This window comes from Zea mays, chromosome 3 (genome assembly GCF_902167145.1).
Source record: "Zea mays cultivar B73 chromosome 3, Zm-B73-REFERENCE-NAM-5.0, whole genome shotgun sequence".
Taxonomy (NCBI): domain Eukaryota; kingdom Viridiplantae; phylum Streptophyta; class Magnoliopsida; order Poales; family Poaceae; genus Zea; species Zea mays.
Genome location: NC_050098.1, coordinates 55,662,110 through 55,677,687, shown reverse-complemented (window position 1 = coordinate 55,677,687; position 15,578 = coordinate 55,662,110). Strand labels below are relative to the sequence as shown.

Below are 15,578 nucleotides of genomic sequence, written 5' to 3'. Positions count from 1 at the left end.
ATAATTTAACATGAACCCTACTATTCTATTAAATATTGGACCCTTTTCTTTCGTGGGCCCCCGGCGGTCGCATCCGCTGCATGGCCCTAGGACCGGCCTGATTCAATTTTAAATAATAAGTAGATTTTAGTCCATCAAATTTTCTCCGGTTTTTGAGCTCCCAAATTAGTTCTAATAGCCAAAGATTCGATAATTAATAAGTACCTGCAGGCGGCGTTTCCATGTGCTGATGCGCGAAACGGTTGCGGCCCTCTACGACAGGGCAGCTCGAATCAGCGGGGATTCGTTGCATCGCTTCAGCAGGCTGTGCTTGTCTGTCCCAGATGGGAAGTCCAGAGAGCTGCGGGACTGGCTGAAGGTTCGCTGCGACCTGAGACACCTCTGCCGAAGGAGTGGCCGGAGGAAGGGAACGCGGACGAGGCTGGGAAGTCGATGCTTCTGCTGAAGCTTGTTGTTGTTGTACACCACCAGGCGGTCGTTCAGCTTCTTTGCTTCTCAGATTTAATTTATACTTCTGCAGCGATTGAACAGAATTTGTCAAGTAACAGTAAAGAGTGCAAATCTGCCATTCTTGTTCTTGGTTTCATTTGAGTCTGTAAAAGACGCCGCCTTCTTTATAGTATTGTGATAATATAAGTAACAATAATCACCTGAAGGTGGCTTGCAACCTGCTCTCTGGTAATTTCGCTAGTTTCAGCGGGGCTCATCTTCTCCCGCATATTCTCCAATATTCTCTTGGGCACCGCATCGTCTATACATTGTCCGGACAGGGTATAGCTTATACATGATATGATTCGGACAAAATATAGTACTGTAGCTTATACACAAAGGTCAAAGATTGACTATGATTGACTACATGCAGTTTTTTCCCGTTATTAACGTATAATTGTAACAACATATCTAACAGATCTATACGCACAGATCTTGAAAGTAGTAGGTGTAGGGATGGCAACGGGGATTCCTCCGTCGGGGAATGGCTCCCCATCTCCGTCCCCGCGGGGAGAAAAATTCCCCGTCCCCGTCCCCGCGAACGCACACGGGGGAGATTTTTCTCCCATCCCCATCCCCGTCAGGGAATTTATCCTCGTGGGGAACCCCGCGGGGAATCTTTCCCCATTACAAGTACAATATTTAAAGATAAATTTAAATTAATTGTATCAAATTAATACAAATTTAACAAACAAGATTAAAAATTACAAGAGACATCTACTTTAGAGTTTAGTTTGCTATTTTATAACATGTCATACATTGAGTTTTTACTATAATTCTAACCAATAAATTGACTAACTTGAATAAAAAAGTTTTATGGGGCGGGTACACGAGGAACGGGGATGGAGGATGGTTCCCCGTCCCCGTGAACCCGACGTGGATTAAATTTCCCTTATTTAGATCCCCGCGGGGACTAAATTAGTCTTATACCCGTCCCCTAATAGAGGAATTCCCCGTGAGGAATCGGGGATCGTGTCCCATTGCCATCTCTAAGTAGGTACAGGCGCCTGATCATAGGCTGATTAATAAAGAGGTTGAAATCCAATGCTGGTTAAAGTTTGACTAGATCGATCCAGATCAAGACCTTAGTTATGTTTAATCTAAAAGAAAGCATTACGCACGTATGGCCGAACAGAGAAAACACCAGCCCTTGGATCAAGATTAGATTAGATTAATTTAAAAGTTAGTTATGTTAAATATATCTAAAAGCTAGTTGCTCGATCAAGATTAGATTAGCAACAAGAAGACAGCATGCTACCGTACCTTCCCCAAGGCTCTTCTCGTATGCTTCCACGAACAAGTCGTGCAGTCTCCTTGTCCAAATGAGCCTCGGCCTCTTCCCTTGTTGATGCTGGTGGCCATTGCCGCCGGCCCCAGCGTCGTCGCTGCCGGCAGGTGGCGCTGGCGCCGACGTTCTACTATGCGAAGACTCGGCGACCGACATGGAGCTTCCGCCGCTCGCCTGCGCGGACTCTAGCAGCTTTTGCCTCCTGCGCTTCTTCGGCAACTCGGGCTGCTGCTGCCGCTGCTCGGCCTTTACGTCTCTGGACTCCATGGGAGAACGCCGCTGATCGACTTGGCGGTGTGTAGGCACGATCGACGTCGACCCGTACGACCGTACCATCCAATATAGGAAACCAGGGAGCATTTATATAGTAGCAGATCAACGGGGCTGTTCCGCTGTCCGTTCCATGGCTGCGACGCGCACGGACTATCGTCTATCGGACATCTCTGCAATTTCAATTGCCTTCCGTCGTGGGGACCACATCGGGTGGGTCCGGATGTGTCATCAATATTGTTCGTAATCTCAGATTAGCCCACACGGCTGTCTGGCCCGGTCACCGTCCGATCCAGATCGCACGCCACGCCCCCGCCTCCTAGCTCCCCTCATCAGACATCACCCCCGCAAGGCCGCAACGGCCCAGCGCCGACCAAACAGGGTCCTCGTCACAGAACACGCGCCCCACCCGTCTCGTCGCGCCGATCCAGCCCGGCGCTCGGCCCCGCGGCGTGTGCAATGGCCCTCGACACCGCCGACGCCGACGCGCCGCGCTTGCGCCTCGATGCCAGCGCCGCCGTGCACCCGCTCCTCTCCGACGACGGCTCCACGGCCGCGGGGGAGACAGCGGAGCAGCTGGACGCCAGGTACGCGCCCTACGCGCGCCGGGACGCGTACGGAACCATGGGCCGCGGCCCGCTGCCCGCGGCGCAGGCGGTGCGGCTGGCGCTGGCCGCCGCCGTGCTCCTCCCGCTCCGCTTCGTCGCGGGGATGCTCGTGCTCCTGCTCTACTACTTGGTGTGCCGCGCGTGCACGCTGTTCGTGGATGCAGATGGGGGGCGGCCGAGGTTGGCGGGGTGGAGGAGGAAGGCCGTGCTGCGATCGGGGTGCGCGCTCTCACGGGCGATGCTCTTCGTCTTCGGGTTCTACTGGATCCGCGAGACCCGCAGGAGGTCCCCTAATGCTAAGGTTAGTTCCGGTGTCATGCCTGATTGCCTGTACTGAATAATGCCAGCGTTTTGGTTCTGTGTTGCTTCAGAAGTACTGTATTTGGTCCTAGAGCACCAAGGTTGATGGTTTGTAGGAAGTAGAGTGATAGCGACACTAAGTTCAGTGTTACTCACTACGTATGTATAATATAATGGTTTGTTTTGCTTGTTCAGATAGATTGAAGATAAGTTTGATTGATGTTATGTGGCTTGTATTAGTCACGAATCTAAAATCTGGATGGTACATATATTCTCACTTTTGGACAATGAATGGGGATACCCTGTGCCCCTGCCCTTTCAACTTCCAGAAAAATATCTTAGCGCTCAATTCAATTTGCGATTGCTAGCAATAGAGACGTTTGGTCCCTTACAACACTCAACGGATTTGGATTGTACTTCAGTAATGGCAGTGATTTATTTTGCACATAATGCATCATATTACTTTCACAGATTACTGTGGTTCTGCCCATGCGACTGAACTATAAATTTTGTACCCTGGTTTCCTTGCCATCTTGGTTTACATTTTATCAGGGTTTAAATCAGGACCAATTTGAAGAATCACAAAGGCCAGGGGCAATTGTATCTAATCATGTCTCTTATGTGGATATTCTTTATCACATGTCAGCATCCTTTCCAAGTTTTGTTGCTAAGGTACTTATTTGTTGTTCCTAATAACTTGTTCACACTTTACAAATCAATATATTCTAGTTTTGTATGTGCCCTATCAATGCTTAAACACATCCTTATTATAGGAGTCAGTGTCCAGGTTGCCACTTATTGGTCTCATAAGGTACCTTTTTCTTGCTCATTAGTATTTTCCTAATTTTCGGTAGTGTCTTATTCATATATGTATTCTGCCAGAAGATGAACAACTAGTTTCATTTGTATCTTCCTATTTTATATGTACATTATATTGAAACCAACTTTACTTTTCTTTTCTGGTGTAATGCAGCAATTGTCTTGGATGCATTTTTGTTCAACGAGAATCAAAGTCTTCAGAAGCTAAAGGTGTCTCAGGTATATATTGACTATATTCCTTCCTGGTAATAGTTATACTTGTGCTATTTTTCTCAGGTATGTATTATGCTAGTTTTCTCGTGCCAAACGAAAGTTACTTAATATTGTTATGTGGGGCGCAGTGTATAAGCGCCCTCCATAGTTAGCAGATGAGAGAAAATCGAAGAAGATAGATTGAGTTCGTTGAGAAAGTTTAGGGTAAGAGATAGATTGAGTTAATTGAGAGAGTCTAGGGATAAGGCTTAGCTGCAAATCTCCAAGGGAACTATTTAATGTAATTAGATTAGAGGAATAAAGTAAGAAAGAAGTTTAACCCATACCTCTCCTGCTGCTCTAGTCTTCCCCCTGCTGACACCATAGATCGCCGGCTCCCAGCCGCGACCGCCCCTTCCTGCGTAGCCAAGGGATGGCTCCAAATCCAACCCCGTTACCTCCCCATTGCAGGGGTCGTAACACCTTGGTATCCAAAGACCAGGTTAACCAGCCACCCACATCCACCATGTCCTCCGCAGACAACATCGACCCCGTCGCCCGCGCACTCGAAGCCATTAACCAAAAGCTGGTGGCCATGGACACCATGCAGACGTCCATCCAACGCTTGGAGCGACAACAGCAAGAGCACCAAGCCGCCATCGCCAGATTGGATCTTCGCTAACAGGAGATCATCCCGCACACGAACGACAACCTTAGGGGAGCCGGCGGCAAAAACATCAGACCGGAAGATCGCCCACCCAAGCTCCATCACCTGGACTTCCCTTGGTATGACGGCAAGACGGATCCCCTCGTCTTCACCAACAAGTGCGAGTCCTTCTTCCAATAGTAGGTCATTCTAGAAGAATAGGTATGGATGGCCTCCTACCACCTGGAGCAATCAGCGCAGCAATGGTAAATGTAGCTCCAACAGGAAGAAGGCACGCCTTCTTGGCGCCGCTTCCCCGAACTCCTTAACCTACGCTTTGGGCTGCCCCTACGCTCTTGCCTGTTGGGAGTATTGGCCTATTGCCGTCGCACGAGAACCATCTCTGACCATACGGAACGCTTCCTCGAGTTGTTGCCACGCGCAGGGCCATTGAGCATGGATCAACAGATCCAGCTGTTTACCATGGGCCTGCAGGAGCCGCTGTCCATTGATGTGCAGTTGCAGAACCCAATGGCATTGGCGGTGGCCATGAACTTGGCCCGCGCCTATGAATAGCGGGAGCTCGCGGTCGCCACAAGTAGCAGCTGCCCCTCTCAGCAGACCAGGGGAATTTTCTCGACACCACTGCCACCATTGGCGTCTACCACAACGGAGCCACTAGCATCGACACCACCACGTCCACCAACCACGGCGGCCTGATCAGTTTGCCGTCTCTCCCCCGAGGAGATGGATGAACGCCGACGCCTGGGCCTCTGCTTCAACTACGACGAAAAGTACACGTGTGGGCACAATCGTGTCTGCAAGCACATCTACCTCGAACTCCACGACAGCGACTCTGAGGACAATGACTCCACCGACCCAGATTCGGAGAACTCTGTCATCTCCCTCCATGCCATAGCCGGGGTGCTGGCCAGCAAGACGATGCAAGTTCCCATGAATCTGGGCGCGATAACGGTGGTCGCACACATCGATTCGGGTTCCACACACAACTTCATCTCTGAAGATGCGGCTAAGCGAATGGGCATGCCCTTCGTGCCCCGCGATCACATGAGCGTGACAATTGCCAACGATGAACGATTGCCATGCCTGGGGGTCTTCCGTAGGGGCTCCTTCTGCATCCACGACAACTCCTTCACTGCCGACCTCATCGTCCTACCCCTAGCCGGGTTCGACATGGTCCTCGGCACACAGTGGTTAGCAACGCTAGGACCCATCCTTTGGGACCACAAAGCTCTCCATGGTGTTCTGGCATGACAGGCGATAGGTGGACTGGCACGGGTTGGCAGGGCCCCACCCCCACAACTGCTGGCAACAACGGGCGAGGACGTCCTCGACGCACTACTGACAACCTTCGTCGAGTTGTTCCGCGAGCCACGCGACCTGCCCCCAACCAGAGACTGCGACCACCGGATCCACCCTCCCGGTCGAACACAACACCAGTCGCCGTTCGACCCTATCGCTATCCGGTGCTTCAGAAGGATGAGCTGGAATTCCAATGCCGCGACATGAGGCAACAAGGCCTCATCCGCAGCAGCACTTCAGTGTTCTCATCTATGTTATTGGTGAAGAAGTCTGATGGGTCCTAGCGCTTCTGTGTCGACTATCACACCCTCAACGTGCGCACCATCAAAGACTCCTTCCCCATCCCCATGGTCGACGAACTCCTTGGGGCAAAGATATTCACCAAGCTCGACTTTCGTTCTTGCTACCACTAGGTCCATATGGCGATCAAAGACATCCACAAGACCGCGTTCCGGACTCATGAGGGCCTGTACGAGTTCCTGGTCATGCCATTCGGCTTGTCCAATGCCCCACCAATGTTCCAAGCACTCATGAACATGGTGCTACGCCCTTTTCTTCGCCGCTTCATGCTCGTCTTCTTCAACGACATCCTAATCTACACCGCCTCCTAGTCTGAGCATCTCCACCATCTCTGTGCTGTCTTCACCACGCTGAAGGCCAACTTGCTGGTGCTAAAGCGCTCTAAGTGCTCCTTCGATGCCCCATCCGCCTCCTACCTCAGCCACATCGTCTCAGCAGCTGGCGTAGCCATGGATGCTGTAAGTGAAGTAGAATGCAGGAATTGTGTGTGTATTGGTAGAGAAGAGTGCTGTTACATATATAGGGGAAGAGCCAGAGGTAAAAGGAAACCTCCTAAACAAGGAAACAATAGGACCCTAATTGATCCTTACCATCCTGGACTCTTCCCCAAATCTCTCTCTATCCTAACCTGCTATACAAGGCTGGCCGGCTGCTTAAGGAAGCCAGACATCACACCTATATACAAGGCAATGAGTATTGCTGTCTAACATCCCCCGCAGTCGATACGTCCGTTGAGCGAACGTTGAGGCTGGATCGAAAATCAGTGAACACCGAAGACGACAGACCTTTAGTGAAGACGTCAGCATACTGTGACAACATCAGTTCTGTCTACATGTCCTCCAACCCTGTTCAGCACCAGCGCAAGGTGGCAGTGCCTAGAGCTGCGACCCAAAAGGCGGGGGGAACACTAGCGTGGAAAAGAAGGGAATGAACGACATTGTTTATGGATCGTATAATGCGTTCGGCTTTGCCATTCTAGGCGGAGGTGTAGGGGCATGACATACGAAGGTGAATGCCGTGCGAGGAGAAAAATGTGCGGGCACGTAGGTTGTCGAACTCACGGCCGTTGTCGCACTGAATACCCTGAATGGTGATTCCGAACTGGGTGCGGACATAGGCAAAGAAAGTAGTGAGGGTGGACAAGGTGTCGGATTTGAGGCGCAAAGGGAATGTCCACAGAAAATGGGAGTAATCATCTAAAATGGCAAGATAGTATTTATGACCAGAGACACTAGTCAAAGGGGAGGTCCACAAATCACAGTGTATTAACTGAAAAATCTTAGTAGCCCTGGAGGTGGATGTATGAAGAGGAAGACGAACATGATGTCCTAATTGACAAGCAAGGCATAAAGGAGCGGTGGCACTCTTATTACAGGAAATGACTGACGACTGGGCTAGATGTGATAAGACAACATGACCAGGGTGCCCAAGACGCTGGTGCCACAGGGACGTAGTAGGTGTTGTTGATGCATGAAGGGTGGTAGCCGGGAGCCGAAGGGGGTATAGGGGCCCAGAGCTATCACATCTGAGGATCTCGCGCCAAGTAGGAAGATCCTTCACAGAGCAACCAAGCAGGTCAAATTCAATAGAACAATTGTTATCGGTGGTGAATTGATGAAAAGAAATCAAATCCTTAATGAGGGACGGTGAGACAAGGACATTATTAAGGGATAGATTATGTGGAAGGTGAGTGGTGCCAGTGGAAGTGACATGAATGAGATGACCATTACCGACAACAATATGTGAAGGAATATGACGAGAAGGATGGGTTTGAGAGATGATACCGGCGTCAGAGGTCATGTGGCTGGTGACACCAGTGTCGAAGTGCCACTCATGCTAACAGGTTGTTGAAGAGCAACAGTCTGGAAGTTGGCAGCCAGGGTCTGCTGATCCCAGACCGAAGTGGGAGCGGGTGGGCCGACGTAGCCGGGAGGTGGCCCATAGGAGGCTGGGGGAACACCCCATTGTCCGGTCCACTGACCAGGGGGTCCGGCCAGCAGAGCCTGTGGAGACGAGGGCACGCCTTGGGGTGGGCGAGGCGTGGTAGGTGGTCGGTACGCGCAGTGCTGGACTGGCTGACTCCTCGGTCGGTACGCGCTCTCCACGACTTCTTGGGCCTCGTTGGGTACTACCGAAAATTTGTCCACGACTACGGCAAAATCGTGGCACCCCTGACCGCGCTCCTAAAGAAAAACAACTTCGCCTTGATGGATTAGGCAACAAGGCATTCAACCAACTCAAGACGACCCTCACAACCGCACCTGTCCTCACGCTCCCAAACTTTGGGCAAGCATTCACGGTGGAATGCGACGCCTTGGGTGCAGGTTGCGGGGCCGTCCTACACCAAGGACCAGGGCCAGTGGCGTACTTCAGCTGTGCCCTAGCGCCTCGGCACCAGGGACTCACCGCATATGAGCGGGAGCTCATCGACCTTGTCCAAGCAGTACGACATTGGGGGCCATACCTATGTGGACGACCATTCTCCATACGAATGGATCACTACAGTCTAAAGTACCTCCTGGGCTAGAGGTTGGCGACCATCCCTCAACACCATTGGGTAAGCAAACTTTTGGGCTTTGATTTCAGGGTTGAGTACCGACCGGGGCGGACGAACAGGGTGGCAGACGCCTTGTCCCGCCGCGACATGGATGACAGCAGCCTATACACGATATCTGGGCCGACATTCCAGCTGTTCGATGAACTATGCCAGGCCACAACAACCCATTCAGCCCTGATATCTCTTTGTGACAAGATCTAAGCGGGCACTCGTACCACGCCGTGGATACTCATCGACGACATCATCTTCTTCAACAGCTGCACCTACCTGCCATCAAACTCCGGCATACTCCAGACCGTGTTGATGGCCACACACAACATCGACCATGAAGGGGCCGAGAAGACCCTCCACAGGTTTCGTTGCGACTACTACACGTCGCACGAACGCACTATCATCCAGGACATGGTGTGCCATTGCATCATGTGCTAGGCTGTCAGCGGAACAAGACTGAACACCTCCATCCAGCTGGAATTTCTCCTTCCCCTGCCAGTACCAACTTCAGTATGGTCCAACATCTCCATGGAATTTATGGAGGGACTACCAAAAGTAGGCAGCAAATTGGTCATACTCTTGGCATTGGATCGATTCTCCAAGTCCGCGTACTTCATCGCGCTATGCCACCCCTACTTGGCAGAAACCGTCGCAACGGCCTTCTTCTCCGACATTGTACGATTACACGTGCTACCATCTTCGATCGTCTCCGATCGAGATCCGGTCTTCACATCCACCTTCTGGACGACACTCTTCAAGCTGCTGGGCATCAAGCTGAGTATGAGCTCGACATTCCACCCCCAGTTAGACGGACAAACGGAGGCTGTCAACAAAGCGATCGATATGTATCTTCGGTGTTTGACAGGAGATCGCCCTCGCCAGTGGCTCTAGTGGCTACCCTGGGCGGAGTTTGTCTACAACATGTACTTCCACTCCGCCCTGAAAGACACTCCATTCCGCATCGTCTATGGTCGGGACCCGCCAGCAATACAGAATACAATCTCGACGAATGTCGGGTCCCAGCCGTGGTCCAAGCTGTAAAGGAACATGAAGAATTCTTGGCAAATGTGCGCGCTAGCTCGAGCAAGCTCAGGCAGTCGCCAAACGCACTGATGGCTGCGGCCACAAGGCGTTATCCTTTGCGCCATGTGACTGGGCATGGCTCCGACTACGACACCATCCCCAGCATCACTGCCGACAACAACACACTGCAAACTCCGACCTCGCTACTGGGCCATATAGGGTGGCGGCCACAGTGAACGAGGTAGCCTATCGCCTCGAACTACCAGAGGGTGCGCGTCTACATGATTGTTCCACGTCAGCCTTCTAAAGAAGTACGTCGGACCTCGGCCAACATCTCCGCTGCCACTACCACCGACTCATCATGGTGCTGTTCACCCGCAACCAGCTAAAGTCCTAAAGGTTAGAATGGCTCGAGGCGTCTGTCAAATTCTCGTCCAGTGGGAATCCCTCCCAAGCTCGGTGGCCACAATTCCAGCTCGAGGACGAGCTGCTTCTCAATGGGGGGAGAGATGTTATGTGGGGGCGCAGTGTATAAGCACCCGGCCACAGTTAGTAGATGAGAGAAAATAAGAGAAGATAGATTGAGTTAGTTGAGAAAGTTTAGGGATAAGAGATAGATTGAGTTAGTTGAGAGAGTCTAGGGATAAGTCTTAGCCGCAAGTCTCCAAGGGCACTATTTAATGTAATCAGATTAGAGGAATAAAGTAAGAAAGAAGTTTAGTCCCATACCTCTCCTGCTGCTCTAGTCTTCCCCCTGCTGACACCATAGATCGCCGACTCCTAGTCGGCGACCGCCCCTTCCTGCGCAACCAAGGGCCGGCGCCCAATCCAACCCCGTTACCTCCCCATTACAGGGGTCGTAACAAATATTGTTAGTATCCTCAAGCATACGGTTAGCATTGAGTGGCTTCTTTTACTAGCACTTCAAATTTTGCATTATATGCATGACTTGTAACGTTCTGTATTACGAAAGGGCCTCTAGCTGAGTTGATTAGGTGGTCTGAGTAGCACTCCTCAGGTTCTGGATTCGACTCCTCATGGGAGCGAATTTCAGTTTATGGTTAAAAAATCCCCTTGTTCGCGCCACGCCAAAGCACAGGTCTAAGGCTCGACCTCGGTCACAGTCGTTCTCACATGAGCTATAGTACCATTGTGTATGAGTGGGCCCGGGGTTCGGGGGTTTCCTCGACTTGCGTGAGAAGGTCTTTTTCTTAATATAATATTGTGGGGTGGTCTTACCCTGCAGGTCGAGTTTTTTTTGTAACGTTTTATAGTTTTTGCTCATTGTTTTTACCAAAATTTCTGTATTGTATGTAGGTGCTGTAGCTGAAAGGATCCAAGAGGTTTGTCAAGATAAGAATACCCCAATGATGTTGTTGTTTCCCGGTTAGTGTGTGACCATTTATTTTCCAGCTTGTCTTGTACCTATGTTGTATTCAAAGTGTAGTGATCAAAACACGCTTTGCGGAGATAATAGCTGAATAGAGCATTTTGAGCTACAAGATTAGCAGGAATTCAGAGTACATGTTCCATTGCCTCTTTACAAACATTGTTACCTTTCATGTTCACCCTCGATTTTGTGCTCCAGTCAATTTCTACTTTATTTGTATCGCACCATCAAAATATATTTGGCTTTATCATTTTCAATTCCAACACACATGTCAGAAAGTTAGCATTCTTATTTCTATGCAATCTTTTTTCCTTCATTTTGTCCCTTGAAGAAATTGATTTTCGCTTTCCATTTCTTGCAGAGGGAACTACTACAAATGGGGATTACCTTCTTCCATTTAAGACTGGAGCCTTTCTTGCAGGTGCACCAGTGCAGCCAGTCATTTTGAAATACCCTTACAGGAGATTTAGTCCAGCATGGGATTCAATGGATGGAGTAAGTACTGAATGCAAATCTACACTTTCTTAACAATGTCAGTTTAGAACCTAAAAGTAGACACAAGAATGCTTGAGCAATTTAGTGAAACCTTGTGTGAGGAGTTCCAGGGTTGAAAAGTTCGTTTTTATTTACTTGCTCTTATTCAAGCTTTAATCAGGATTTTACCAATTTTCCATTATTATTGTTGTTCAATAATAGTGCCATGTTTATTTAACTAATACTCCATCCATTACAAATTATAAGTTGTTGTGGCTTTTCTAGATACATAGTTTTTGCTATGTACTTGGATATACACCGTTTCTAGATTTAAATCAAAAGATTTATAATTTGGAATGTAGTATTGTCTTTTTTTTTCTCGAAAACGCAGGAGAGCTGCAATTCATTAAAATAAGAAGGTGAACCCCAAAATGGGGCGGTACAAAAGTGGGGTGGCATTTTACGGCAGCCAACGCCTTACATAGACAAACTTATCCATAAGACCGGGAAACAACTCAGCCCTCAGCCCTAGGGGCTCCAGCAAGGCGCCAGTTAGTGGCATCTTCGCTAATCTCCCGCACCACTTTAGAGATATCTGCAGCCCCTTCATCGAACACACAGTAATTCCGATGCTTCCACAACCACCAAGCAACCAAGCAGACCACCGAGTTGAAACCCTTTCCCCGCTGCTTTGGTACGTTTTGCTCCGCCCGTTGCCACCAGACTTGGAAGTTGTCCTCCCCAGGGGAGGGGCACATGTGTTGAAGATTGCAGGCGGAAAGGACCTGGAACCAGACTTGCCTTGAGAAGACGCAGCCAGCCAACAGGTGTTGAATTGTTTCCTCTTCTTGATTACAGAGCACACAACAGTCAGGAATCAGGATGTTCCAGCCCTCTTCTCGCCAAACGGTCAGCTGTCCAACATCTATTTAGACTCGCTAACCAAAGGAAAAACTTGCACTTCGGAGGGGCCCAGGACTTCCAAATCCTATGGGCAGGTTCAAAAGCAATGGAGCCTATAAAGAACCTCTGGTAAGCCGATCTCGAAGAGTACTGTCCTGAGGTTGAGGGGGTCCAGAGGTGCTGGTCACTAACCCCCGGCGCAAGACTAACCGTTTCCAGGACATCCCAGAGTTGAAGGTACTCCATGAGAACTTGAGCATCCAGCACACCCCTGATATCTCTGACCCAACGACCATCAACCAAAGCCTCCTGCACCGTTCTACCCCACTTGAACCAAAGCATCCAGAAGTAGTACTGTCTAATATTTGACCTTGTTGTGCCTAACTGCCATAACTTCTGTATAGTTCAGTAAACTGCACACATGCTATCACATTAAGCCATTAAGGAGTGTCAAAGAAATATATTATTATTTAGGATAGATAGTGAGACTGCCATGCTAGAGCACTTCTCCATATGGAATATCCAAACATTTATTCATGGTTTTTATATAATTTCTTCAGAAGTATGTGGAACTTAAGCATGTAAAACTCTGCTTTTGTGTTGACTGTTACATTCATTTCTGCACAAGCAAAGTGCCCGTGCGTTGTTACGATTTTCATTTATGCTTAAATATGGCATATGTATTGTATTGGCTAGGTGGTTGTGAATGTGGGTTTAGGGAATCCCTATTTGTGCATAGTTTTAGCATTTTTACTATTTAAATGTGAGGGGTACAACGACGGTAGAAACCGTGGAATCGAAAAAACTGGTGTTTTAGGACATGTTTGGTAGCAAGTGGAATGAACGGGATTAGAGGGGCTAGAATCCTCTTGCTATTCAAATTTAAATAACAAGAGGATTCTAGCCCGTCTAATCCTTCCATTCCCCCTTACTACCAAACAAGCTCTTAAATAGTAAAGAAGAGATTGACAATAGCATGCTCCCTTTTCTTGATTCATTGAGTCCTGACACTTTTTTTTTCTCTGTAAAATTTGCAGGCACGTCATGTGTTATTGCTGCTCTGTCAATTTATAAATCACATGGAGGTGGTCCGGTTGCCTGTATACTATCCTTCTCAACTAGAAAAGGAAGATCCGAAGCTCTACGCAAATAATGTCAGAAAACTAATAGCAATGGAGGTAGGCTAAACCCAAAACTGAGTCAAACAACCATGCAAAGATCAAACAACCTCTTCGTAATATATGTATCCACCGAGGGTTGGAGAGTATGATTGGCCTCCCACCTGTAAAGGCCCCAAGAGCTCGAGAAGGCTCGATTCTAATCCCTATGGATGGCTCTGCTGTCGGAAAAAATATTGCCAAGTATGGGGACGAAGGGTAAGCTTTCGGAAGGCTTGTGTTATAGTACGCCGCAGCGGTTGTGGCAAACAAACACTGCCCCAGCACTGTTCCCTGTGTTGGGGCACAGCTGCAGCTGCTATCGGCTGTACTCGTAATAAAAAGGCAAAGGACAAAACAGTTCCTTTTTCAAAAAAATAAAAATCATAAAAGGTTCTTGGGCCTTTACTTAGTGTTTTTCTGCTTGGACTTCGTTCAAGCGTGGGGTCTTTCCTCCAGTAATAAGCTCTACAATCACCGATCAACTTTTTAAATATAAATTAATATGGTCTTAATCCCACCATATAAATAACCTTCTCTTTCTGCAGGGCAATTTAGTTCTTTCTAATATTGGGCTGGCAGAGAAGCGCGTGTACCATGCAGCACTGACTGGAAGTAGTCTACCTGGCGCTAGACATGAGAAAGATGATTGAAAGACGTTGCGTCGCTTTTTCTGTAATAGACAGACGAGGAGCACTTAAAAATGTAACTGTGTGCGTGTTTTTTTATATCTGTAATGTGGCACTTTCTTTGTTTGAGGAGGTTGTTGAGTACCCTTCTCATACTACATTGTACAAAAACGATGTCCATTATAGTTAGATGAGGTTCGTGCTCTCGTACGCGGTCCTTCAGATTTCGATTTCGAGTGCTACTGTTTTTTTTTTCTTGAATACGCAGGAGAGCTGCGTATTTTTGTATTAAGAAGAAGAATAAAAAGGGGAGAAAAAACCCCGGTACAAAGGTGTTACATTTGGCAAACCAAAACCAAAAAACACCCCCAAACAGCTAAGACACCTAAGACACCTCTTCTAAATGGAAGAAAAAGAGCGCTTTGGCTCCAGCCATACGCCAACCCATCAACTCCTCCCTTGCAGCTGCCAACACCACCACAGCGCTAGGGTTACAATTATAAAAAACACACCTATTTCTATGCTTCCACAAAGACCATGCACCCAAAATGACAAGAGAATTGAATCCCTTGATAAAGGCTGGTCCACCCTGGCAGCACTATTCCTCCACCAGGTTTCAAAACAGACGTCATCATGGGAATGGCAGAGCTCCTGGAAACCACCTGACCGCAGAAGGTTGAACCAAAACTGTTTTGCAAAACTGCACTGAACCAGCAAATGGTTGATAGTTTCTTCCATCTGGTCGCATAAAGGGCTGTTTTTTCACCAGATGACCAGAACTAAATCTTCTCTAGTTGCTTTGCCTACATTTTTATTTGGTGAACTGTGAAATTCAACAGCTATTACAGTTGTTTGGACTACTGCAACTGCAATTCATAGAGATAAAATATAGTATAAACCGTAGCCAGATTAAAGCCGCATACGAACTTGTTCGGGCTTGCTGCGGCTTTAATCGGGCTGCAACTCGGTGGTATGTCTTTATGCACTTGTATGTGGTGGTCTGTCTTTACGCACTTATTTATTTTACTTGGAGCGTCTCTAATAGTTAAAAAATCGGTAAATTATTGAGTTTTTGAAATAGCTAAAAAGAATCTAATTCAGGAACACTTGTTTGCGGTGGCCTGTCTTTATGCACTTCTTTATGTGGGCTTGTTTTTGAAGTCTCTGCTGTAGGTGAAAAAGGACCCCAAGCTGGCGCACAAGAGAACTGCTGCTTGGT

General features: G+C 48.4%; 1 protein-coding gene across 4 annotated transcripts; it reads left to right on the top strand.

Moving 5' to 3' along the window:
* The first annotated feature begins 2,325 nt into the window (after window positions 1-2,325).
* Window positions 2,326-14,594, top strand: LOC100193648 (Lysophospholipid acyltransferase LPEAT1). Of its 4 annotated transcripts, none has more exons than XR_563430.2 (8): window positions 2,326-2,956; window positions 3,520-3,627; window positions 3,729-3,766; window positions 3,929-3,993; window positions 11,124-11,192; window positions 11,558-11,691; window positions 13,611-13,949; window positions 14,279-14,592. XR_563430.2 is itself a non-coding variant. In NM_001138744.1 (8 exons), the coding sequence occupies exons 1-8, from the start codon at window positions 2,507-2,509 to the stop codon at window positions 14,381-14,383; spliced, it is 1,122 nt and encodes a 373-aa protein (NP_001132216.1). In that variant the 5' UTR covers window positions 2,422-2,506; the 3' UTR covers window positions 14,384-14,594. The 4 variants fall into 4 exon arrangements, 2 of the variants coding, with proteins under 2 accessions (NP_001132216.1, NP_001352256.1); XR_563429.2 differs by having other exon boundaries at window positions 2,336-2,956; window positions 3,508-3,627; NM_001138744.1 differs by having other exon boundaries at window positions 2,422-2,956; window positions 3,508-3,627; window positions 13,611-13,751; window positions 14,279-14,594.
* The last annotated feature ends 984 nt before the right edge of the window (window positions 14,595-15,578 follow it).

Excerpts from the sequence above, each read along its gene's own strand:
- LOC100193648 (NM_001138744.1), top strand. The coding sequence starts at position 2,507 with ATGGCCCTCGACACCGCCGACGCCGACGCGCCGCGCTTGCGCCTCGAT. Across the intron at positions 11,692-13,610 it reads CATGGGATTCAATGGATGGA|GCACGTCATGTGTTATTGCT; the intron begins GTAAGTACTGAA and ends TAAAATTTGCAG. Across the intron at positions 13,752-14,278 it reads GAAAACTAATAGCAATGGAG|GGCAATTTAGTTCTTTCTAA; the intron begins GTAGGCTAAACC and ends CTCTTTCTGCAG.